General features: G+C 42.1%; 1 protein-coding gene across 7 annotated transcripts in view; it reads left to right on the top strand.

Moving 5' to 3' along the window:
- Positions 1-25,866, top strand: part of SRPK2 (SRSF protein kinase 2) — a 181,447-nt gene that overhangs the window by 84,042 nt on the left and 71,539 nt on the right. For 6 of the 7 annotated variants that reach the window (XM_077264748.1, XM_077264746.1, XM_077264750.1 and 3 more), the window contains one exon: positions 19,988-20,133. In XM_077264748.1, the coding sequence (XP_077120863.1) occupies positions 19,988-20,133 (146 nt within the window). Of the gene's footprint in view, positions 1-7,258; positions 7,343-19,987; positions 20,134-25,866 lie in introns of those variants that run through there. The other variant, XM_077264753.1, reaches the window with a different exon arrangement.

Genomic DNA, 25,866 nt, shown 5'->3' with positions numbered 1-25,866 from the left:
GTAATGCCTTCTGCCGCCATATGTGCCTGTGAGCGGTGCTATCGCTGCTCGTTCAGTCCGTATCAGGTGACCCCAGCTGCAGCAGCCTCTGACATCCGCTGATGTCACGTCAACTTCCGGATTTCCTGGATTCACCCAGGTGTCACCCAGTCGCACACATTCACCCCCCAATTCACTGGGCTGTGGACGGTGTTTCAGTATCCAGCACTTGCTTTCCTCTGCTTTCATTGGCCACAAGCACATGCTGGATACTGGGCTGTGACATGCGTTGAAACGCATCCCAGTCAATCGGGGGAGTGCGTGCGATTTTTGGACATGCCTCGGTGAATCCAGGAAATCCGGAAAATTATGTGACATCAGCAGATGTCAGCGGTGGCTGCAGCCGGGGCTACATGATGTGGACTGAGAAAGCACGGATAGCGCCGCTTACTTGCACATATGGCAACAGAAAGTATTTAGAAAAATAGTTTGTTAAAAGGTGTAAATCGATGTGCCCGTTGTACGATGTAGTGAACCACGTCTTTAACCCTTATTTCTAACCACTTAAGAGTTCCATATTATTTGTTTAGTTTATTCTGATGGATTTGGATCCTATCAAAGCACCTTCATCTTTCAGGAATGCCATATTTTACTACTTTGATATGGCATTCTGTGGATAATACCCGTACATTTATATGATTTGATGATAAAGGGGTATTCTCATTTCCTTGATCCTTTCCCAATAATGTAGTAGGTGTAATAATAATAGCTAATACCTCCTATTAGAATTGTAGTATATTTATCCTGATAAGTTATTATGCTTTCCTCATTTGCAGATCATTGCAGTATCCATGGTGAAAACTGCAAATCTGCCAGTGTAGTACCCATGCATTGTAGTGCCCAGTACATTGTTTTACCCATACATTGTGCCCAGCTTGTGGGGATTCGCTTTTTTTGTGGATTTTATTGAGAATAATTTTACAGAACATTTAGGATCAGAGTTATCCTATGCTCTACGCTGTGCACTTCTTACATTGGTGTCCCAATCTACACTCACCGGCCACTTTATTAGGTACACCATGCTAGTAACGGGTTGGACCCCCTTTTGCCTTCAGAACTGCCTCAATTCTTCGTGGCATAGATTCAACAAGGTGCTGGAAGCATTCCTCAGAGATTTTGGTCCATATTGACATGATGGCATCACACAGTTGCCGCAGATTTGTCGGCTGCACATCCCAAAGATGCTCCATACAAGGCAGGATGGATCCATGCTTTCATGTTGTTTACGCCAAATTCTGACCCTACCATCCGAATGTCGCAGCAGAAATCGAGACTCATCAGACCAAGCAACGTTTTTCCAATCTTCTACTGTCCAATTTCGATGAGCTTGTACAAATTGTAGCCTCAGTTTCCTGTTCTTAGCTGAAAGGAGTGGTACCCGGTGTGGTCTTCTGCTGCTGTAGCCCATCTGCCTCAAAGTTCGACGCACTGTGCGTTCAGAGATGCTCTTAGGCCTACCTTGGTTGTAACGGGTGGCGATTTGAGTCACTGTTGCCTTTCTATCAGCTCGAACCAGTCTGCCCATTCTCCTCTGACCTCTGGCATCAACAAGGCATTTCCGCCCACAGAACTGCCGCTCACTGGATTTTTTTTCTTTTTCGGACCATTCTCTGTAAACCCTAGAGATGGTTGTGCGTGAAAATCCCAGTAGATCAGCAGTTTCTGAAATACTCAGACCAGCCCTTCTGGCACCAACAACCATGCCACGTTCAAAGGCACTCAAATCACCTTTCTTCCCCATACTGATGCTCGGTTTGAACTGCAGGAGATTGTCTTGACCATGTCTACATGCCTAAATGCACTGAGTTGCCGCCATGTGATTGGCTGATTAGAAATTAAGTGTTAACAAGAAGTTGGACAGGTGTACCTAATAAAGTGGCCAGTGAGTGTAAATCTCCAAATGACGTGATTCAGATGAAACCTTCGAAGAATCCATTCACTATAATGAGGCAGCAAAGTTACTCTGCACTCCGTTTGGCCTCTTTTCAGAGATGCACAAAACTGTCCGACCGCGCTTTTATGAACGCTTAAAAAGATGGACACCGGTGTTAGCGCTCAGTGCAGAGCGCAGGATAATTGTGAGCCGAGACTTACTGCGATCTTTGGGAGGCAGAATGAACAAATCAACAGCGGGTGAAGAATTTGTTTTATTTATTTTTTATGACGTTATTCGTGCGGTAGGAGTGATTAGATGACTTTATTCTTTGGGTCGGTGCGATTACGATACCAGATTTACATAGTTTTTTTCTTTTTTTTTTTGGTTGCTGTCACACATACGAAAATATATATATTTTTTTTTGCTAAACCAAGTTTTTGCATCGCCATACTTTGAGAGCTATAATTTGTCTATATTTCTGCCAACAGAGTTGTGTCATGGCTTGACGAGTTGAAGTTTTTATTGGTACCATTTTTGGTCACATAACATTTTTTGATCGTTTTCTATTCCAATTTTTGGGAGGCAGAGTGAAAAAAAAAGTCAATTCAGGATTTTTTTCTTTTTTTATACCGTTCACCGTGTGGTAAAATTGATAAGGCAGCTGTATTCTTTGGGCCAGAACATTTGCATGGATACTACAGTTATATTTTTTATGTTTTGGCGCTTATTTTTGTTTTTACTTAAATATGTATGTATTGGATTAATATTTTTTTGTTTGTTTGTTTTTGTGTTTTTTTTATATATATATTTTTACAAATTTTCAAAACTTATCTTTTCAACTTTGTCACCTTGTTTCAGTATGGGACATCAACTTTCCCTGCCCTGATTGCTGATCTAATAGTCTGCAATGCTTTTGCATTGCAGGACTTGCTCAGTGCATCGCAGAGAGGGAGGAGGCATGTCAGCTCCTGCTCTGAGCAGGAACTTACAGGCCTCTGTATCTGGGTGACCCCGGGGCCAACTTTTAGCCCGGGATCACCATGGAGACCATTGGCACAACGCGATTGCAATCGTATTGTGCTGATTGGAGCACAGAGTAAGTTCCTCTGCTACGCTAATAATGTCGCTGTCACTATGGACAGAACCGATCCTGGGCATTGCCCCAGGGTATCAGGTCTCATATAGCACCGACACCCGCTTTTGATCTCAGCAGTGCTCAGGGTAAGCCCGCGCGATCATCACACTGTACATGCACGGCAGATGTTTTGAAGGGTTTACAAATAACCATAGTTTTCATTTTTATTTAATAAATTAATAATATAAGAAACTTTTAATATATCTTATCAGGGAAATCTGCTTCTTACTCCGCCAGGACTGATTGATTATTCATTCTCAAGTCTCAGTTCTTGGGTGAAATCTATATTCAGTGAAGACAGATTTTCCCATTACTGAGATAGGAGATGACAATTGCTTTTGATAAAATTCTGAAAGGAGGGAGGAGCTCTGCCTCCAGCTCCTCCCTCCTCTACATAGATTCTTCTCTGGATGAAAAACGGACAGGTTTTTATATGCTAGTGTGAACTTATCCTAAAGGTGAGGAAGTCACTTATTAGGGTAGCGTTAACTGTTTTCGCTACACTCCTGAACTGGGAGCAGCCATTATTTCTGGGGTTGTATGCCTTACTCTTTCTTACTATATATATTTTTGGCCTTGTACGCTGGATGTTTTACTATAAGGCGTCCAAAATGAAACCCCCTTCATAGCATTGTACGTGTGTGTGGCATGCCAAAATAGCTTTCCATTCTTTTTTTTATTTTTATTATTTAGTGGGTAGCAATCTTGAGTTCCGGAAATCTAATCTAAGTTAATCAGCTGAACAGACCAAGTGGACACATTTTGAAATGGGTGTAAATGGGTCGGGTCAGCAAGCACTTCAGCATGCCAAATCTTAAGTTTGTAATAGTGTATATACGCTGTTAGAATTTGACTATGCTTGTCGGGTCGAGCAGTTGACCACAACTATTCGATTTGCATACTTGCAATAACCTGCAGACTAGCCTTTCTTTGGCTTGTCTCAATAGAACATTGAGAGAAATAGATCAGAAGCTAGTCCTGACGTGACCGCATGTATGCAAATGTTATACTGAGAGAAGGGGATGAGAAGCAAAGGCGAATGTGACTGCAAATATGCAAATACTCTATTGAGAGAAGCGGATGGGAAGCTAGCTGGCATGTAAATGCAAGTATACAAATCACATACTTGTGGTTACGTGCAACCGCTCAACCCGGCAAGCAGAGACAGATCCTGACATGTATGTTACACTGTAAGGCTGCCGATTATCTCTCTGCCAATCACACTCTGATCAGAGTTGCTCAGAGGGTGATCACAGTGTGATCTGATTTTCTCAGATATGTAGAAGAGGAAGGGCCCAAAATTGTCGCCATTCTGTCATTCGGATGCAAATCGTGCATACTGAAATGTTTTTTTTGTTTTTTTTTTGGTTTACTGTGACAGACTCTGTCCAAGGAGAAAATCGTAACGAAAATATGGTCGACTTCACAAGCCCTTAGGATGTTGCAGATTGCAGTGATTTCCAAAAATTAGAATGTAATTTTTGAGGGAAAGTTGATGTCTATTACTGGTTGGCTTTCATCACACCACATTGGGGAATATAGTTGAGTTTTTCATAGACTGTACAATATCTTAAGAAATAAATGTACCAAAATTATATCCTCAGAATTTTTTAATTAGTGGGCCAAAGTAATAAAATAATAAAACATTGTTTTTCAGCTTGCATGTTGCAATTTCAAAGAAGAAACAGAATAAACAGCATGTGCAGCAATATTCTAATTAATACTTGGTTGCACACCCTTTGGCATTGATGACAGCCTCCAAACTTTTCTTGTAAGCTTCTTGCACTTCTCAGCTGGTATTTTCTTCCACTCTTCCATTGCAGTTGGTCCAAGCTCTTGAATGTTTACAGGGTTCTTTTTCCCAATGGCAGGTTGCAGCTCACCCCAAAGATTTTCAATGGGATTGAGGTCGGGACTCATTGATGGCCATTTTACAACAGTCTATTTTTTCTTTTTCAACCATTCCTGTGTACTTTTGGAAGTGTGTTTTGGGTCATTGTCTTTGTGGAGGACCCATGATCTTTGGCTCAAACCAAGTTTTCTTATACTGCGTTGGATGTTTCGCTATAAAATCTCTTGATAATTCTCGGATTTCATGATTCCAGTGATATGGTCAAGGTGTCCATTACCAGACGCAGCAAAGTAACCTCACAGCATTATGAATCCTCAACCATGCTTAACTGTTGGTAGGGTGTTCTTTTACTTATTAGCTTCAATGCGCTGTCTTTAAACAAACTGTTGCTTTGCATTGCCAAAAACATCTATTTTTGTTTCATCTGTCCACAGGACATTTTGCTAGAAAGATTGTGGTTTGTCAGGGTACTTTTTGGCAAAGATCAATCGTTGCTTTTTATGTCTTTTCTTAAGCAATGTTTTCTTCCTTGGCCTTCGCCCATAAAGCTCTGCTTGGTTTAGTGTGCGGTGTATGGTACTTGTTCCAGCTTGGCCTTTAGATCTTTGGATGTTTGTTGTGGTGTTTTTTCCACCATTCGCACCAACCTTCGAAGATATCTCTTGTCAATTTTCCTCTTTCTGCCACGTCCAGGGAGGTTGGTTGTTTACGGTTCCATGCTTGGCAAACTTCTTAATAACATTGCGCGCTGTTGAAACTGGGATGACAAGGTCTTTGGAGATGGCCTTATACCCTTTGAAAGTCTTTTGTTTGCTAATAGCAGTTCTGATGTCCTCATACAGCTCCTTTGTCTTCACCATTGTTACAAAGGAACAGAGTCTACCATGTGGCTTTTTAAACGTCATGGGTCCCAATAACGATGAGCAAGACTATGCATATTTCATTATGTTTTTTCTATTCTATTTATTTTTTTAAGGAATGTCAAAGTCTTGGGGTGCAAAACCAGAAAAGACTTGGAATTCTGAAGGAAATTTTGGCGTGCAATGAAAATGTTTATTGATGTGCATCCATAAAGGCGAGTTGAGCGTTTTCGGTCCACATCCAGACCTTCATCAGAACAAATATACTGGTATTGAGAGAAACATGTATCCTGTCTCTATCAGTTCCAAGTGACGTTTTGGGGTAGCCTGGATGCAGCCGGGAGTCCTGTATGAGTCAGCGCATGGGGAGAGCGACTGAAGTCGCTTTAGGAGTCGCGCTACTCCTAAAGTGACTTCAGTCGCTCTCCCCATGCGCTAATAGAACTGATAGAGACAGGATACATGATTCTCTCAATACCAGTATATTTGTTCTGATGAAGGTCCGGATGTGGACCGAAAACGTTCAACTTGCCTTTATGGATGCACATCAAAAACATTTTAATTGCACGCCAAAATTTCCTTCAGAGTGCCAAGTCTATTCTGGTTTTGGACTGTTTTGGGTTGGATACCCTACTTGAGCACCTATCTCACACATTACGAGTGCCATAGTGCTCCATTTCAACATAAGTCTTGGGGTGCGACAGATTGACTGACCGGTGGCACGGTAGGACCACTGATCGGCAGACCAACTAATGTAAATGAAGTGCACTGAGTGATCTGTACTAGATCAGTCACTGAACGTAGGCTGCCATAGATCTCAGCAGTATGAATCCTGTGTACACAGGACGATCTTGATCTTGCAAAGAGATAATTTCACTTGATAAGAGTATGTTTTCATGTTTTAAGGTAAACTGAAGCCTGTTTACACAGCAAGATGATGGTGATTTTCCTGCAGTGTGAATGCCGCTTTAGCTTTTAAATATTATGTCTTGGGTTAACCTGTTTAAGTTATGGCGGTAAGGACTTGACATCCATTTGACAGGTCATGTTGGGATCCTTTCTCCTTCTGACATAGGTGATAAATGTAGTTTAAAGTGACTTGTCTATATTATGTTTATTAGTTGGAAAACAAATGCAAATGAATTAGATAAAGCTACGTCTGTATATCCTGCTCATAACAGGGAAAGCATCAACTAGTGCCAGATTCTAGGTCATTGCTTACAATGCACATTTTTTGCGTTTTATTTCCATCGTACATGCTCTGAAGAATGTCAGCAGTGCAAGTATTGTGACTGTTAAGACATGTCTGTATGTGTAGAACCTCTCCGAGAGCGGAGCGCCGTGATCACCGCGGCTTCCGGATGAGCTGCCTAATATGGCTTGATACATCCTGCTTCTCATTGCCCATAGGGACAGCTGACGCACTGAGCTTCCAGAGCAGTCCTTGTGATTGTGATTTCCTTGTCCTTCTTAGATATGTACAGACATCATATAACCTTAGTCGCTACTGCCCCCGATGAAGACACATACTGTCGCGAGCTTTCATTCATTTTGAAACGTCTGCGTCTGTTCATAATCATGTAGGTGTCGTGTTTATGGCAAGTCTGCATTGTATTCTTGTCTATAGCCTTGTGATAGTATATTATTTTTATTACTGTGCTTTTCTCTTTAGAATTCCGGTCATTGCTCATTATACGGATGTCAAATTTTTTTTTTTTTTTTAAGAATTATATATAATATATTATTTTCCATGCGGGAAGCCCTGCTGACTGATCACCCTAGAATCCTTTTCCACAATGTACCGTATTTGTTCTAGTTCAGGTCGTATTCTTTTTCAGCCAGAGGATTCAAGCCGTGACATATACTTGATCTGTATGATTGGCTCAGCCTGTTGTCATAGCTACTAAAGTGTGGCTGTCATTGAAGCTTCGTGTGTTCACTTCATCCTTACATGCTCTGTCCGATTTATTTAGATGGTTGCATTGGTAAGGGTGCACAGTTGCATTATGTAATTTTTCTAGGTCTTTTACGGTATATATTAAGTTATTATTTACGACTTACAACTGTCACATAGAGAATACTCTTTCAGATCTTTCTTGATCAGAATTTTGCCCTTGTCCAGTCCTTTCATAGTTTATATTTGAAGGTTATTATGAAGTTGACTGTTGAGCCGCTCCCCACTCTGCAGGCGGGCCAAAAACTAGGTAGTAATGAGGTAAAACTTTGAAACCATTGGCTAATAAACCACTTGCATTTGGATTCTTCCTCTCTTCATTCTTCTTCCACAGCAGCGCAGATTAACCCATTTGTTTCCAGTCCTGGTGAATAGTGGAGCAGTAGTGTTAGTAGAACTATAAATCTCAGCATAAGTTCTGCTGTAACATATTCAGCTATTAGTGGTTTGCTCTGAGTCTACACCAGGGGTGGGCAATTAATTTTCCCGAGGGGCCACATGAGAGACCATGACTGTTGTGGAGGGCCGAACTAATAGCTTGAAATTAATTCTACTCAATATTAATTTATTAATATTAATTGTATCAATATTGAGCATAAGTATTCTGACACCCCCTATATATCTTTGAACCCCCCCACAGCCCCTTATATGCAGCATGAGCCTCAGACAGCCTACTACATATGCAGCATGAGCCCCACACAGCCGCCTCCCTATATACGGCATGATCCCTGCACGGCCTCCCTATATACAGCATGAGCGCCACACAGCCTCAACATATACAGCTTGAGCCCCACACAGCCTCCCCATGTACAGCATGAGCCCCACAAAACCTCCCCATGTACAGCATGAGCCCCACACAGCCTCCCCATGTACTGCATGAGTCCCACTTTCTCCATATACTGCATGAGGCCCCACACAGCCTTCTTATATACAGTATGAGCCCCACAGTCTCTCCACATACAGAATGAGGCACCATACAGCCTCCCATATACGCATTGAGCCCCACACAGACTCCCCATATATTGCATGGCAGTATACAGCCTTCCCATAGCCTCCCCATGTGCAGCATGACACCCCCATAGCCTCCCCGTGTGCAGCATGACACCCCCATAGCCTCCCCATGTTCTGCATGTCACCCCCATAGAATACCCATACGTTCACCCCATAGAATACCCATACCTTCACACAATAGAATACCCATACCTTCACCCCATAGAATCCCCATGTTCACCCCATAGAATCCCCATGTTCACCCCTTTTGAATCCCCATGTTCACCCCCATAAAGTTCACCACCATAGAATCTCCATGTTCACCCCCATAAAGTTCACCACCATAGAATCTCCATGTTCACCCCCATAGAATCCCCATGTTCACCCCCATAGAATCCCCATGTTCACCCCCATAGAATCCCCATGTTCACCCCCATAGAATCCCCATGTTCACCCCCATAGAATCCCCATGTTCACCCCCATAGAATCTCCATGTTCACCACCATAGAATCCCCATGTTCACCCTACAGAATCCCCATGTTCATACACATGAAAAAAAACACCACACCACATACTCACACCAAAACCCCACATACTCACCTCTGTCCCGTTCCCAGGCGCCCTGCTTCTGCTGCTGTCTCCGATGCGCTGACTCTCCGGCGGTACACAGCTGACGCGATGACATGACGTCATCGCGTCAGCTGTTTCACATGCTGATTGGTGGAGGAAGTGGCCTGACGCCCCTCCTCCACAATGCTGACTGCAGGAGACAGTGAGCGGGCGGGCATAATGCGGCCCGCGGACCTCAGGTTTTCAGCTCCACGGCTGTCTCGGTTCGTAGGCCGGACTGAGACAGCCAGAGGGCCGGATGTGGCCCACGGGCCGCACTTTGCCCAGGTCTGGTCTACACTGATATCTCTGTGTTTGCGTCTAGAAAGCTCAGTGCATTTGAACAAGCACACCGCTCTGAACTGTGTGAGCCATGATGTTTGGTGCCATGGATTGTGATCCTGTAGGGATGATGAGAGTAGCTTGGTCAGAAGCTGACAGGGATGGAGAGGAAGGAAAGCAGCTACCTTTTTATATAGGAAACAGAAGTGGCAGGTATGTTAGGAGTTAACTCCTCCTGGAGTATAACTACTGTGCACTCCAGGGTCTGAGCTGACACTAGAGTCTAAACTCCATGGAAACCAACTGTACACTATGCAAGGTAACAGCTCTCATTGCAGAATTACTAATAGGAAAAGCCAGTCAATTGCAAATTTGCGTATTTTCATTCTAACTAAAGAAAGTTAATAAGGTGAGAATACCCCTTTAAAAGTAATGTATCACTAGGTATTGATACATATACTTTTTTTAATAGTTTACTTTAATATTCAGATCCTAGACCTTTTTTTATTTTCATTCTTGCTCATTAACATTTATGTAAGATAGTGTTCTACTGTATGTATGATCATTGATCTGTGCAGAAACTGTTGTGCATGGAGGGAACAATATGAGCTGTGTCCATCACCTATTTTAATAGTTTAATGTGGTTTTATATGTGTATATTGGTGTCAACTTTAAATAGTAAACTCATTATCGTCAAAGACAGATTTGCAATGAAAAGTATCTGTGCAGAACAGGTAGTGTAGTAATAGGCTAGCATTTATTTGCCAAATTTTCTAACAATACTCTATAATGACACGGTGCTGCAATTATAGTGTAAATGGGAAGCAAGGGAATTTAAATGATAAATATACAAAATTATATAGTATTATGTGCTGCTCCTGACTCCCATGACAAATCCAGCATGGGCTTCTTAGAAGAGCTGTGGCAGAAATCCAAAACTGAAACATGTCCAGCTTATCTGTGCATGGATTAACCCCAGCGTAATTCAATGAGCTAATTCACAGCGGTTCATTGTGAAATCCATGGCAATACTATACATGCTTTGTGTTTATTATTTTGCACGCATATTTCCATGAGAATGTGAATGGACAGGGGTGGGCAATTAATTTTCCCACGGCGCCACTGTTGTGGAGCACCGATCCAATAGGCTGAAATTAACCCTGCTCACTATTGATATATTCATTATTTTATATTAATATTTTATCGACTGCTTAACCATACCTCCCAAATCTTGAAGGAGAAAAAGAGGCACAGATTATGTGGCACTCGTAGCTGTAAGTTTATGCCACGCCCTTGGTCACTCCCCAATCCACGCCCATTCACCATTTCTTTCTCCCCTGGCAGGAGGAGTTGTCAGAGGGGCGCTGGTAGTGAGGGAAATTCATCAGACGTCCAAGACTGCAGAGCGTAGACCCAAATCCAGGACTCACCACTGTATCCAGGACAGTTGGGGCTAGAGATGAGCGGGTGGATTCCTGGGTCTCTGGTCCAGCGTCCAGGACCGTGCTACCTGGCAGCTGGACGGGAGGCCTCGAATCTCTTACCTTCCAGCGTTCCTGGAGCGGCGTTTTTTTATCATCTCTAGTTGGGACCTGTGTGTTATTTTTTGTTCCTTCATTCGCAGTCGGAACTTTCTCATCTTGATTTAGCTTCACTATATCACATCTGTCTTTTTTGTGTGTGTAAGGCCGCGTTCACACATTGCAGAAGTACTGTGGTTTTTGTTTTCTGCAGGATCCGACCCAAACTACACAATAACTATCTTCTCTCCCTTATTTGACACGTTTTTAGTGCAGACGTAAAGCCACATTTTTAATTTTATTTTTATAGTACAGAAAAGCTTTGATTCTGCAGTTAAAGGTAACTGCAGTTTGTTACATGCGTTATTTTTTTAGGCTCCACATAGAAGGCAAGAGATAAAAAACACCAAAACTACACAGTTCAGCAGCATCCTTAGGCATACAGCAGGCGGCTTTTTTGTTAAAGTAGTTTTTATTAAAATTTTTGGAGATATATTATAAATGCACAGGAATATAGAAATATATAGGAATATAGAACCAAGCAAAATAAAAAAGAAATTAAAACGGATGAAAGACATTGGCAAAATAAAGGGTGGAAAGGGTTAAAGATAAGAAGTATTATATGGTTTATTAAGGAAATGGGAAAAAGATAAAATTTAAGGGATAGAAGGAAAATTAAAAAGATTGGCATGTACAGGACAGGCAGGTGAAGGGGATTATGATACACATATAAGATACTTTTATATATAAAACATTTAAGACGTAGTAGAGGAAGAAAAGCAATGGAAAAGAAACAGGTGTAGAGACAAGCATATAGATAAATAGTAAAATAATGTAAAATACTGTTTGTTGAATTCTAATGGCGGCGCAGTTTTCATGAAATCACATCCACTTTGCTTGGACAGTTAAACACAGCAGTATTTTTGTGCTAAAAGACCAGCACAAAATACACCGCAATTTCGCTACATGTGAACTCAGTAAATTTCAAAGCAGAGTGGGTGCGATTCCATGAAAGCTCCGGTGTCTGTGGTCTGAAGATGCTGCTGAACTCTGTGGATTTGGTGCAATTTTTCCTCTATAAGCTTCTTCTGAAAAAAAGCATGAAGAAAAAAACGTATTAAGAGCAGGATCAAAGCTTTTCTGTACTATTAAAAACGCATTAAAAATGCAACTTCATATCTGCCCAAATATCACATCAAATAAGGGAGAAAATGCATGAAAGAAAGGCAACGAACACGCAATAATCAGAGAAGATTGTTACTTCGTAGTCTGGTGCGGACACCTGCAGAAAAAAAATCAGAAAGTACGCAGCATTTACATTATGTGTGAGCACAGCCTCAGCATTAGTTTTATTACATTTTTTATGGGTTTAATAGAGAAAAAATATCAATCACACCATTTTTTTAATACCGATTCTTTGTAAATTATCTGACTGCTGTGATGTGCGGATCGTTACGATTACAGGGACAATAAATATGTCAATGTTATTTGCTGATTAGTGATGCTTATTATTTATTTATTTTTTTTTAAAAAGCATTAAAAATGACTGTTTTTCATTATCAAGTGTATTTCATTATTATTTTTTAGTAATTTTATAGGATGAAAAAATCTCTTCTTGTACATGATCATGATCAGGATTTGCTGTGGTTTTGACTCTGCGTATTTATGCAGCGTCAAATGCGCAGCGGCCAGATGTTACAGCATAGTGGATGGGATTCACAACCACTATGCGTGTATGTGCACCTGCGGATCACCTGTGGGTTTACAAGCCACAGCATGTCAATTGTTCTTCCCGGGACGCTAGTCTCCGCAACAGAAATTTCAACAATAGAATACAGTATATTTGAATGCAGGAGATTCACATGCTTCAATGAACACGTGGATTTACCTGCGTGAATACACTCTGCGTCCAAAGCGCTGCTACTTACCCTTATTCCCCCTCTATGATAAAATACATCCATTGTACACAGCAGTGTATTCCTATCCGTATTAGGTGCCTGTAGTCAGCTCCTAGAATACAGATCAAGTACCCCAAATTCTGCCTGGGACCTCAGCAGCTTTAAGCACCCTTCTATAATGTTAAAGTCGTGGCTTCAAGACCTGGAAGACTCATGAAAAGAAAAATTTTAATTGCTTTGTATTTTTAATACTTTTACATGAACAATAAAAGAAAAATGTTTCTTCACCATAAAAATACATCTATAATATAACGATAGGAGCGTCACTCTGTCCGAAGCCTTTATACACTGCGCAAGCGTGACGCTCCTAGCGTTAGATTATAGACACAGAGTCCGTATTCAAGAAAAAATGGCGCCAGAAAGCGCAAACTGCGCGGGCGCCGAAATCTGTGTCACAATCCCGCCCATATCACTTAGTTTCCACCCCCACAGTGTCCCCACGCCCCCTGATTCCGGCCCATAAATGTCCCCCTGCTCCCGGAATCAGGGGGCGTGGGGACACGGTGGACATGATCCCTCCCTCATGACGTTGTGGCAGTTCATGCCACAGCAATTACTTACTTAGGCCCCCTGATTCCAGGGCATGAATGTCCCCCCTGCTCCCGGAATCGGCGCCTCCGCAGTCCGCGCTTTCCGGCGCCATTTTCTTGAATACATACTACAGTGTGTCTTCAAGAAAATGGCACCGGAAAGCGCGGACTGCACATGCGCCGATTCCGGGAGCAGGGGGACATTTGAGCCGGAATCGGGGCGTGGGGACACGGTGGACACGATCCCTAACTCATGACGTTGTGGCAGTTCATGCCACAGTAATTACTTACTTAGGCCCCCTGATTCCAGGGCATGAATGTCCCCCCTGCTCCCGGAATCGGCGCCTCCGCAGTCCGCGCTTTCCGGCGCCATTTTCTTGAATACATACTACAGTGTGTCTTCAAGAAAATGGCACCGGAAAGCGCGGACTGCACATGCGCCGATTCCGGGAGCAGGGGGACATTTGAGCCGGAATCGGGGCGTGGGGACACGGTGGACACGATCCCTAACTCATGACGTTGTGGCAGTTCATGCCACAGCAATTACTTACTTAGGCCCCCTGATTCCAGGGCATGAATGTCCCCCTGCTCCCGGAATTGGCGCCTGCGCAGTCCACGCTTTCTGGCGCCATTTTCTTGGTTACTGCAGTGTGTCTTCAAGAAAAAGGCGCCGGAAAGCGCGGACTGCGCAGGCGCCGATTCAGGGAGCAGGGGGACATTTATGGGCTGGAATCAGGGGCCGTGGGGACAGGTCATGTTTTCAGGATTTCCTTAGTATTGCATAGGCGATGGAATTAATGCTTGAGCAGGTGATGAAATTATCACCTGTGCAATACTAAGGAAATCCTGAAAACATGACCTGTTGTGGGGTCTTGAGGACTGGAGTTGAGAAACACTAGTATAGAAGCTGGAGAACAGCTGAGACATGTGACGGGACGGTTGGAATTTATCCTTTACGACCTTGGACGTATGGATAAGTCATGGTTATTTTTGGTGTGCGATCACCGTCGAATGTTCAGCCAGCGACTCGGACAGCTGGCACCCGGCTCTCATTGCCAGGAGCGATGCCCACATTGCTCCTGGAAGTTTAACCACATGAATGCTGCAATTCATGTTGATCGCAGCATTTAGAAGGCAGGGAGTGGGCTCCTTCTCACCTTCGATCGACGTCTTTGTGAGGGCCGATCGTTGCCATGGTGGCTTGAGGTTCTCATGATGACATCCGGGTCACCAGGCTATCAAGCCTGTTAAACCATGCTCAGAGCATTGTCTAACAAGCTTGTGCATTGCAGTGCTTTATAACATCCATCAGATTGCAAAAAGTCCCAAAAATAAAATAAAATAAATGTATAATAATATTTAAAAAAAACCTATATATACCGTATATACTGTGTGTGTGTGTGTGTGTGCGTGCGTGCGTGCGTGCGTGCGTGCGTGCGTGCATGTGTATATATATATATATATATATATATATATATATATATATATATATATATATATATATATATATATATATATATATATATATATATATATATGTGTGTGTATATATATATATATGTGTATATATATATATTTTTACATATATACACTCACCGGCCACTTTATTAGGTACACCTGTCCAACTTCTTGTTAACACTTAATTTCTAATCAGCCAATCACATGGCGGCAACTCAGTGCATTTAGGCATGTAGACATGGTCAAGACAATCTCCTGCAGTTCAAACCGAGCATCAGTATGGGGAAGAAAGGTGATTTGAGTGCCTTTGAACGTGGCATGGTTGTTGGTGCCAGAAGGGCTGGTCTGAGTATTTCAGAAACTGCTGATCTACTGGGATTTTCACGCACAACCATCTCTAGGGTTTACAGAGAATGGTCCGAAAAAGAAAAAAAATCCAGTGAGCGGCAGTTCTGTGGGCGGAAATGCCTTGTTGATGCCAGAGGTCAGAGGAGAATGGGCAGACTGGTTCGAGCTGATAGAAAGGCAACAGTGACTCAAATCGCCACCCGTTACAACCAAGGTAGGCCTAAGAGCATCTCTGAACGCACAGTGCGTCGAACTTTGAGGCAGATGGGCTACAGCAGCAGAAGACCACACCGGGTACCACTCCTTTCAGCTAAGAACAGGAAACTGAGGCTACAATTTGTACAAGCTCATCGAAATTGGACAGTAGAAGATTGGAAAAACGTTGCTTGGTCTGATGAGTCTCGATTTCTGCTGCGACATTCGGATGGTAGGGTCAGAATTTGGCGTAAACAACATGAAAGCATGGATCCATCCTGCCTTGTATGGAGCATCTTTGGGATGTGCAGCCGACAAATCTGCGGCAACTGTGTGATGCCATCATGTCAATATGGACCAAAATCTCTGAGGAATGCTTCCAGCACCTTGTTGAATCTATGCCACGAAGAATTGAGGCAGTTCTGAAGGCAAAAGGGGGTCCAACCCGTTACTAGCATGGTGTACCTAATAAAGTGGCCGGTGAGTGTATGTGTGTATATATATATATATATATATATATATATATATCTAATTGTCTAAGGGTTTTTCCGTCTGTCTGTCTGTGTGTCTGTCTGTCTGTCTGTCTGTCTGTCTTTCTGTCTGTCTGTCTGTCTGTCTGTCTGTCTGTCTGTCTGTCCTGGAAATCACTCCATATAAGGTATGGTCTACAAACAGGATACCTTATATGGAGTGGTCGGCGGTTTGTAGACCATACCTTATATGGAGTGGTCGGCGGTTTGTAGACCATACCTTATATGGAGTGGTCGACGGTTTGTCGGGCGGCCTCGACCAATCAGAGATGGGCACAGCATGGCGACGATGATGTCATAATGGTTGCCATGGCGACGATGATGTCATAAAGGTTGCCTCGACCAATCAGCGACGGGCACAGTCTGCCGCGAATCACATACTACGGGGACATGCATATTCTAGAATACCCGATGCATTAGAATCGGGCCACAGTCTAGTATATATATATATATATATAATATATATATTTTTATTGCACCCATAAATAAATAGTGACAAAGAGAGGTACACATTTTTGGTATTGCCACGTCTGGAGCGACCCAACCTATGAAACTTTCACACTGGTTAAACTGGGAAAAAAGATAAGCTTTATCATTATCCTGCCAAACAAAATTTGGAATAAAAGGAAATCATAAAGACGAATGTGAATAAAAATATTACTGATGACGTCATCTTCTCTCTCAAAAAACAAGCCGCCATTCATACGGAATTGGCAACTCCGGATGTAAGTCCAGATTCTCTAGAATCCTTATTTTATGGGGAATATATAAATTAAAACAAACAAAATCGCTTTATAACTTAAAAAAAACTTGCCATTTGAATCCGCTCATTTCGATGTTATTTTTTATAATTACCGGTATATGGTTTCTTGGTGTTGTGTACAGTTTAGACTTTGTATTTGGAGAATCTTTGTAGTCCAGATTTCATTGTCAGCCAACATCAGATTCTATTTTTGTCGGCTAAATTCAGGTACAATAAAATCCGATAATTCTGCATGACTGTCCTGCACAGGCCATAAAATATTTAACCATGCAGTTGAATTTTTCCATCTTTTCCTTTATTTTTAGCTACCGATAACATGTAACAATAAATCATGGAAATGATGTAGCTTCTAAATGTACCTTTCCTTTCTTGCATAACAGAACAATACTTCATAATCTGCTACCCATCGCCTAAAATGGCTCTATAGGATCTAAGTTATTTCTGCGCAGAATAATTCGAGTAAAGTCTGTAGCGTGTTAATTCTATAAACTCCTCGGGCAGATACACATGATTGAGGATTATACGGGCTTTTTCATGCACATATACCAAATCATATTGTTAGGATGCCATGATGGCTTATCATCTGACCTACATAAAAGCAGACCTCTCGCTTCATACTCTATAGGATGATTAACTCTTTCACTGTTGGGCTACATTTACGCATTCAGTGTTTTGCTGCAAATAAATAAGTATATTATACCAGATTCACATCCTCTGAACCCAAAAAAATGTAAGCGATGCAGATTTTTAATCTTAAATCTCGTTCTTTATTGTTGCACATTCGTTCCATTCTATAATAAAGAAATCTGTGTGCGGATACACTGACACATTCACAGGACAGATCTAAATTTCCGCCGTGGTTTTGCCTAAGGCAAATTTGACCCATAGCCTTGCTGGAAATGTGCCTTCATGCCCAAGCATCTTATCATATTCAATGTGGTTGCATAAAATGGCAAATAGTAGGAGGATGGTTTATATTCATTTTCTGGTGCTTTTAATGGGACTCTTGAAATATTGGGCATTTATACAAATCTATGGTAAATGCACACAGTTAGTAATTGGCAGCTACCATTTCCCACCTTCCTAATCGTGTACCACCAAAAACTTACATTGCTTGTTGTCATAAAGTATTATCCTAAGCAATCCCGAGGGGGCGGTGTGTGTGGGTTTTCCACGTTGCCTGTTACTAGCATCATTATTGCTTTTGCAGCACCTTGGGACCCCCGATCACTTCTAAGAACTACGTGCGTGTTACGTACATTCATAGCTACACACATACATGTACATTAATATGCCCGTCGCAGGTTCCGTTGCTGCAGGAAAGGAATGGTGTTGCTATAACAACAGCCATGGAAGAAGAGGTATTAGAAGCAATCGGCTTCGTCTCAGCCTGAAATAGCTGACAGCATAAAGCAATAGATTGCGCTAAGATTCTTTTAAAATTTGTACATAAAAAAAAATTGTAAGTACCGTATATAGACAATAAAATCCTATTCACAAATCGGAAGGTACATAGGGTAAGTGCCTATCCGTTTGGCAAACTTGTAATATTTCCCTTCTGTGTAGTTAACACTTACCTTTAGCTCTATTTTAGTCAGATTTCGTCTTCATTTTTACATATGTTGGTCACTGCTGGAATTTTGGAGACTTGTGAATAGTAATCCTTATATGCCAGTGTATGGTGTTTGGTGGCCATTGATAATGAAGTGATTAACATGAATATTCCCGGGGGATCTATGTTATCAAACTGGTTAGAGGTAAGATTTCTTAGTAAGCCAGAACTGTGGAAAAAAAGACATGGACCATCCATCCAAAAATCATACATAGATCTAATGCCGCCAGGCTAAAAGTACAAAACTGAACATGAGGTTCTTAGTTTCACATTCTGACCAGACTGTATGAAGCCCACTGCCACATAGATTTATTGGTAACGTACCTTGTGCCTAGTGGTTTACACACTTCAGTTCTCAGGAAAGCTCCAAGCACCCAACTAATGCAAGAAGAGTCTCCTATTGTCATTCAGGACCAGCATATGTCAGCATATCTACAATATACCGTAGGTTTCTGTCATTTTTTACAATAAGAGTCAATGGACTTTCTGTACAGTGACGAAGGCCACAGCGCCTGTCAGGCGATAATTCTTCTATCTTCTACTAATGAAAGAACAATACGAGATGTGAGCTCTTTCCTCACTGCTTCTTTGCCCTCTGCCTTCAGGACCTAAACAGATTTGCCCATATCTGTCTTGCACAGCTCTACACACATTTGTGCCTGTAGAGGATTATGTACAGTTTTATCACGAGTGCTGCCGCCTGCCTTCCTGGTAACGCGGCTGTATGACGCAGCGGCAAGTCTAATTTACAGCAAATCGTTGTCCCATTCCGTCAACCATTTTATCCTGAAGAGTGGATACAGTTCAAGTAGCCTGCTTTGTGGGCGATCATTTGGGGACATGGTGACAATGGTGAAAATGACGCTTAGACCCAGGTTCCTAAAGACTGACATTTTGTATTGTAGTCTTCTTGAAGAGTCCTCCTGATGAATTTGGCTCTTCTTTCAGCTGCCGTATGCCACGGATTGGAGTATGATTCTGTCGTAATGTACAACACTTTTGTGGTCCGGGTTAGGTGTAAAAAATTAACAGTGGCTCATATTTTTGTGCCACTCGAAGTTTTAAATTCTTAATGCCGTAATTCTTGTGATAACTGTTTTGTGTATCAGACCTTAGTATTTTTTTTTTGAAGGGGGGGGAGGGGAACCAAGGTTATTACTCATAACTTGAAAAATTAAACTCTATCTTTTTTTATTTCTTTTTCCACTTTGTAAAAACCTGAGCCCCATTATCGTATATATGCAGTGCATGTAAGTGGCAAAATGCTACTTGTAGGACAGCAATGGTTCGTTGGAATCTGAGACGGACACAAATACTGGCACAGGATCTCGTTGAAGAAAGTCACCATTTTTTTCTGTTTCTTAAACTGTGATAGCAAACAATTTCAAGCTTTAGTAAATGTAACTGTTTGTCTGTCTTTAGAAATAGTTTGATTAGGAAAGCATCATTAAAAGAAGATCTCTCTACTTGTTTTAGGCCGGAGGCTCAACAGAAAGTTCCATCCACTCCTCCACCTCCCCCACCACCTCCTCCGCTACCTGAGCCGGCACCACCTGAGCCAGAGGAAGAGATTTTGGGCTCCGATGATGAAGAACAAGAAGACCCTTCTGATTACTGTAAAGGTGAGCGCTCTACAAGTTAGGCCGTAGACATCTGTTTCACGTACGTGTTTTTCACAGATAGAAAGTGTACGCTTTGTAGTCTAATTGACTGTTCACTTGTCCATGTTTTTTTGAGTGCCTGCAAAAAATGATGGAGGCTTGTCAGTTTCTGTTGTCACAAGAAAAATTGTAACAGCCTTCAGATTCTATCCTAGTGCTATCTGCTTTTTATGTTTGATAGGAGAAGCTTTAGAAACCTTCATAATTCATAATTTTTTCTTGCATATGAGATATGGTATTTTCCAACCAAAACACGCACTTTTTTTTCCTCCAAATTTGGGAGGAAAGTGTGGGGTGCGTCTTGGGGTCCAAATGTAACATGTGGGGAGGGGAAGGCTACGACGGAGTGGGATCGCACTGGGATCCCACTCACAGCAGGCAGGATCATGTCCCCGATGCAGGAATCGTCAACAATTAGGAGCAGGGTGCCAGAGGAGAGATCGCCGCATATCACCTGCTCTGCCGAGTTCTCCGGTATAGGACCTGTGTGAGGTCATGAAGAGGGTGGGCTGGAGCAACACATGACTGCACACGGCCTCTCTCTTCATGATGTCATCAGGTCCTGCAGACACTTTACTGAAAACAATCCAGCTTCCTCGGTTGTGATGCTCCAGCCCTTCATTACCTGTCAGCGTGGCTGGCTGGCTGGCTGCAGGACCTGCACTGCCTATACAACTTTAAATAAAAGTTTATTAAAGCATTAAATAAAAGTTTATTAATTAGACACAAAAAAATGCACTCTGCCACTCCTGTGGTGAGCTATAACTCCCAGCATGTCATAGGATCTGCTGGGAGTTATAGTTCTCCCATGGGATCTTAAAGCAGCACTCCAGTGTTATTTTTCAGTGCTGGAGTGGTGCTTTAAATATAAGCCCTGTGCCCCCATTATTTTACTCACCCTCCAGCGTCTTCATACAGTACTTCAGACACCACACTGGTCCCGCAGCACCATCTTCTATCCATAGCTTCCAACATTATAACATACTATTATATATATATTAGTATGTTATTTATGTTAATAAATATTTTACCACATTTTTTGCTTCAAATATTTTTTCTTCTATTTTCCACCTCTAAAACATGGGTGCGTCTTATAGTCCGGTGCGTCTTATAGGTCAAAAAATATGGTGATTTGATGAAACCCTGAGTAAAAACTGGTACTCTGATCAAACACTGAGGAAATGTGATTAATCCCTTCACTACCTTTGACGTACTTGTAAGTCAAAAGTAGTGCTTCCTTTGATGCGGGCTCGCTTGCTAAGCCCGCATCTTTACCGGCACTTGATAGCTGATTTAGGGTACGTTCACACAGGACTTTTTTGCTGCTTTTTTTTGCTGCTTTATTTTATGCTAATTTTCAGCTGCTTTTTACAGTACCAGTAAAGCCTATGAGATTTCAGAAATCTCATGCACACACGTTGGTTTTTTGTTTGATCAGTATTTTCTGCTTTTGCTGCTTTTTTTGGACATAGGGCATGTCACTTCTTTCAGCGTTTTTGCTTGAATGGGTGATGAAAAAAACGCTGAAAAAACGCTGAAAAAACGCATGTAGCATTATTTGCTGCGTTTTTTGTGCAGAAAATCATGGCCAGCAGGAAGGGATCTCACAGCCAAGAGCTTAGGGGTGTGGTTAGTGAGGTGTGAAGAGCCATTGTGAGCCATTGTGAGGTGTGAAGAGCCATTGTGAGGTGTCCTGATTGTGATCTATTGTGAGGGAGTTCCTGGTAGTAAGGTGTGAAGAGCCATTGTGAGGTGTCCTAGCAGCTGAAAATTGGCATAAAAAAAGCAGCAAAAATCTGCAGCAAAAATCTGCAGCAAAAAAGTCCTGTGTGAACGTACCCAAAAAACGCACCAAAATAACGCACCTAAATTAGCATAAAAAAAAGCAGCAAAAAAACAGCAGCAAAAAAGTCCTGTGTGAACGTACCCTTAATCTAACAGCCACTAGTGGAACGATGCTCTGCCTGCAGCCGTTAACCAGTTAAAGGGAATCTGTCAGGTGATTTGTGCGTAGTATACTAATAGTATCCCGAAATAGGACTTGGGCAGCCCTTTCAGGATATGTAACTTTTATTTTTCTACATGGCCCCATTGTGTCCGTGTAAGATCCAGACAAACATATGTAAATTGCAAATGAATATTCACCCCTTCCCCTCCCATCCATAATCCCGCCCACCCCTCTGCACTGGTGTCACTGATTGTGTCAGACTGCCGTTTGTCTGAGTATCACATTGCAATCCTCGTACTGACCATCGCCTCTCCTGACCTGAGTGACAGCTGCATAGAAATACATGCTGTCACACTTGGGTGAGGAGAGCAGACTCCAGTCTGTGAGTAGCTCAGCAGGCTGACTGAATCAGTGACACTGGCTGGGAGGGGTGGGTGTTACTATGGGCGGGGGAGGGGTGAACATTAATTTTGCATTTACATGCGCACTGGTACACTATATGGTAAAATGAAGGATGTCATTCAAAAGTGCAACTCGTCCCGAGAACAACAAGCCCACATATTGCTACATGGCCAAGAAAATAGCAAAGTTATGGCCCTTGGAAGAAGGGGTGGAAAACATGGAACATCGATCAGTTATTTCATGTATGAGAAAAGTAATGGATTCAATGAGGCGTTTAACTATCTATTAAGTATTTGGCAAATAAAGACCATTTAAGTAGCAGGGAGAAGAAAAAGTTGTTGAATTCCTCATCTTTATAGTGCTAATACTGACATTACCGTAACAAAAAAATGCTACAATTATATATTTGGCTAAATTAGTAATGGAAGTATTGTGCTGTAATGTTACTGAATCAAGGAACTCCATTTAAGTAGGGTTTAGTAAGATGCGTTACTAATCGTTCTGTGCGACTAGGAAATGCAGTCAGCCTGTCTACACAGCCCATCAGCAAACAAGTAGCTGATCATTGACTTCAGGTATATTGGGTACAGTAGACCGCTCTACTTTACGGGATTTAGTTTGAGATTTGCACTTAAAATCCTAAAAATTCCTGAGCGTGTGAACCCGCTATGCTTTTTTTTTCTAATTATATTTTTTTGTACAAGACCCTTGGTGAATTGGAGAGTTCCAAATAAACATCCAGAGGGTTGATTCATGATGGCAACCCTTTTTCTATTTGCACTAGAGTTACTCTTTATCCCTTTTATCATTATTTGGAAAAAAACAGACATAATCGGTGAATGCATACGGTACTTAAATTGGTAACTTGTAATATTATAGATTTGTGATATCACCAGAGTTAGGCTAGTTTCACACTAGCGTTAACTGCATTACGTCGCAAATCCGTTTTTTGGCCGAAAAAACGGATGCGTCAAAAAAGTGAAAAACGGTGACAAACGTATGCCACGCATCCAGCATTTCGACGGATCCGTCGCAAATCCGCTAAACGTTTCCGTCGAAAATACTGGATGCGTTGCATACGTTGTATCCGTTTTACCATCCGTTGTATCCGTTTTTCCGACGGATCCGTTTTTAAAAGGGGAGGCTCCCAAAATTTGATTGGCTACTGGAAAATTTGAAAAACTATATAGTACTGTATTTACAGCCCATCTTTGTGGGTTTAGTTTTGTGGCAGCGATGGAAGGTGTTCTTGGGAGGATTGCTAGTTTGGTTACCGACGTTATCTTTGAGACAAATCGCCTGGATATCATAGTGCGGGAGAAGGAGGCGGCAGCGGAAAGGCGTAGGATGCTTCTGCAGCAACGGAGACGAAGACGAATGTGGATTCATCCTATTAATCAACTACGGATGACCCGGGGTGTCCAGTCCACTCTGTACCTGGAGTTGCGGCACAATCCACACAAATTCCACAACTATGTGCGGATGAGGATGGAACATTTCGATTTTTTGCTTGCAAAACTGGAGGATGTCATCCGAAGACAGGATACAAGGATGAGGCTTGCCATCACACCGGCGGAGCGGCTGATGGTGACCCTGCGGTAAGCCTCTTTTTTTTATTTCATTGCTGATATTGAATGTTATATTACATGCTGCAGATAATACTGCGCTGACATATTGCGCACTATTTTCTGCAGCATGTAGTTTGGGTTTTCTTGGCGGACATTCAACTGCTTTATTTAAATGTCATTGCTGCTATTGAATGTTAGATAACAGACTGCAGAAAATACTGCGCTGAAAAATTGCATTGCATGTTCTGCAGTTTTTTTTTTTTTTTTTTTGGGTTTTTTGGGTTTGATGACATGCAACTGCTTTTTTTCTGTCATTGGTCATTTTGAATGTTATATTACATGCTGCAGACAATACTGCGCTGACATATTGCGCACTATTTTCTGCAGCATGTAGTTTGGGTTTTCTTGGCGGACATTCAACTGCTTTATTTAAATGTCATTGCTGCTATTGAATGTTAGATAACAGACTGCAGAAAATACTGCGCTGAAATATTGCGTTGCATGTTCTGCAGTTTTTTTTTTTTTTGGGTTTTTTGGGTTTGATGACATGCAACTGCTTTTTTTCTGTCATTGGTCATTTTGAATGTTATATTACATGCTGCAGACAATACTGCGCTGACATATTGCGCACTATTTTCTGCAGCATGTAGTTTGGGTTTTCTTGGCGGACATTCCACTGTTTTTTAACACCGGTTTCATGCTGGTTTCATTGGGTGTCCTGTCCTTAAAAAAAAAATTAACAGTGCCATATTAAAAATTGTTTGTCTGTGCAATATTTTCTAACATTTTTAATTTTTTTTTTTATACAGTTTCCTAGCTACGGGTGAATCTATGACTTCGCTCCATTATCAGTTCAGGCTGGGCATTTCAACTATCTCTGGAATAGTGAAGGACACATGTCGGGCTGTTTGGACCACTTTGCAACCAGAGTATATCCCCCAACCATCCATGGAAATCTGGTTGCGAAGTGCAGAAGAGTTTCAGCAAATTTGCAATTTCCCTAATTGTGTGGGTGCAGTTGACGGGAAACATATAAGGATTGCGAAACCGGCAGGAACAGGATCGGAGTATTATAATTATAAGAAGTATTTCTCCATCGTCCTTATGGCTATTGCAGACGCCAACTGCAGGTTCCTTGCCGTGGACATTGGAGCGTATGGACGGTCCAACGATTCGCAAGTGTTTAAAAACTCTCCGATGGGTCGTTGCCTTTATGGAGAGAGCTACGATTTTCCGCCAGCCAGACCACTGCCAGGAACAAATGACCCAGCCCTGGAATATGTCTTTGTAGGTGATGAAGCCTTTCAACTGTCGCTGCACCTACTGAAACCGTACAGTAGCCGGAACTTAAACCATACCAAGCGGGTCTTTAATTACCGGCTTACTAGAGCACGAAGAGTAGTGGAGTGTTCCTTTGGCATATTGACGGCGAAGTGGCGAGTTCTGCTGACGGCTATCAAGCTGAAAACAACAACTATAGACGAGGTAGTTAAAGCCTGTGTGGTGCTCCACAACTTTGTCCTGTCAAAGGAGCCCGTTTCTTTGGATGATGAAGAGTTGGAGACCACCTTGTGGGACTACCGCAGCAGCTCGTTTCGCTCTACAAGTTCAGTTACAAGGATGAGGGACCAGTTTGCCGATTATTTTGTCTCACCTGTCGGGCGGATCCCGTGGCAAGACATGATTGTGTAACCTGTTTCCCATGTGTAACCTGTTTCCCATGTGTTTTGGTTATGTAAAAAAAGTGTTTCTGCCCCCCCCCCAAAAAAAAAAGGC

Source organism: Ranitomeya variabilis, chromosome 5, assembly GCF_051348905.1.
Source record: "Ranitomeya variabilis isolate aRanVar5 chromosome 5, aRanVar5.hap1, whole genome shotgun sequence".
Taxonomy (NCBI): Eukaryota; Metazoa; Chordata; class Amphibia; order Anura; family Dendrobatidae; genus Ranitomeya; species Ranitomeya variabilis.
This window is presented reverse-complemented; position numbering and strand designations above follow the sequence as displayed.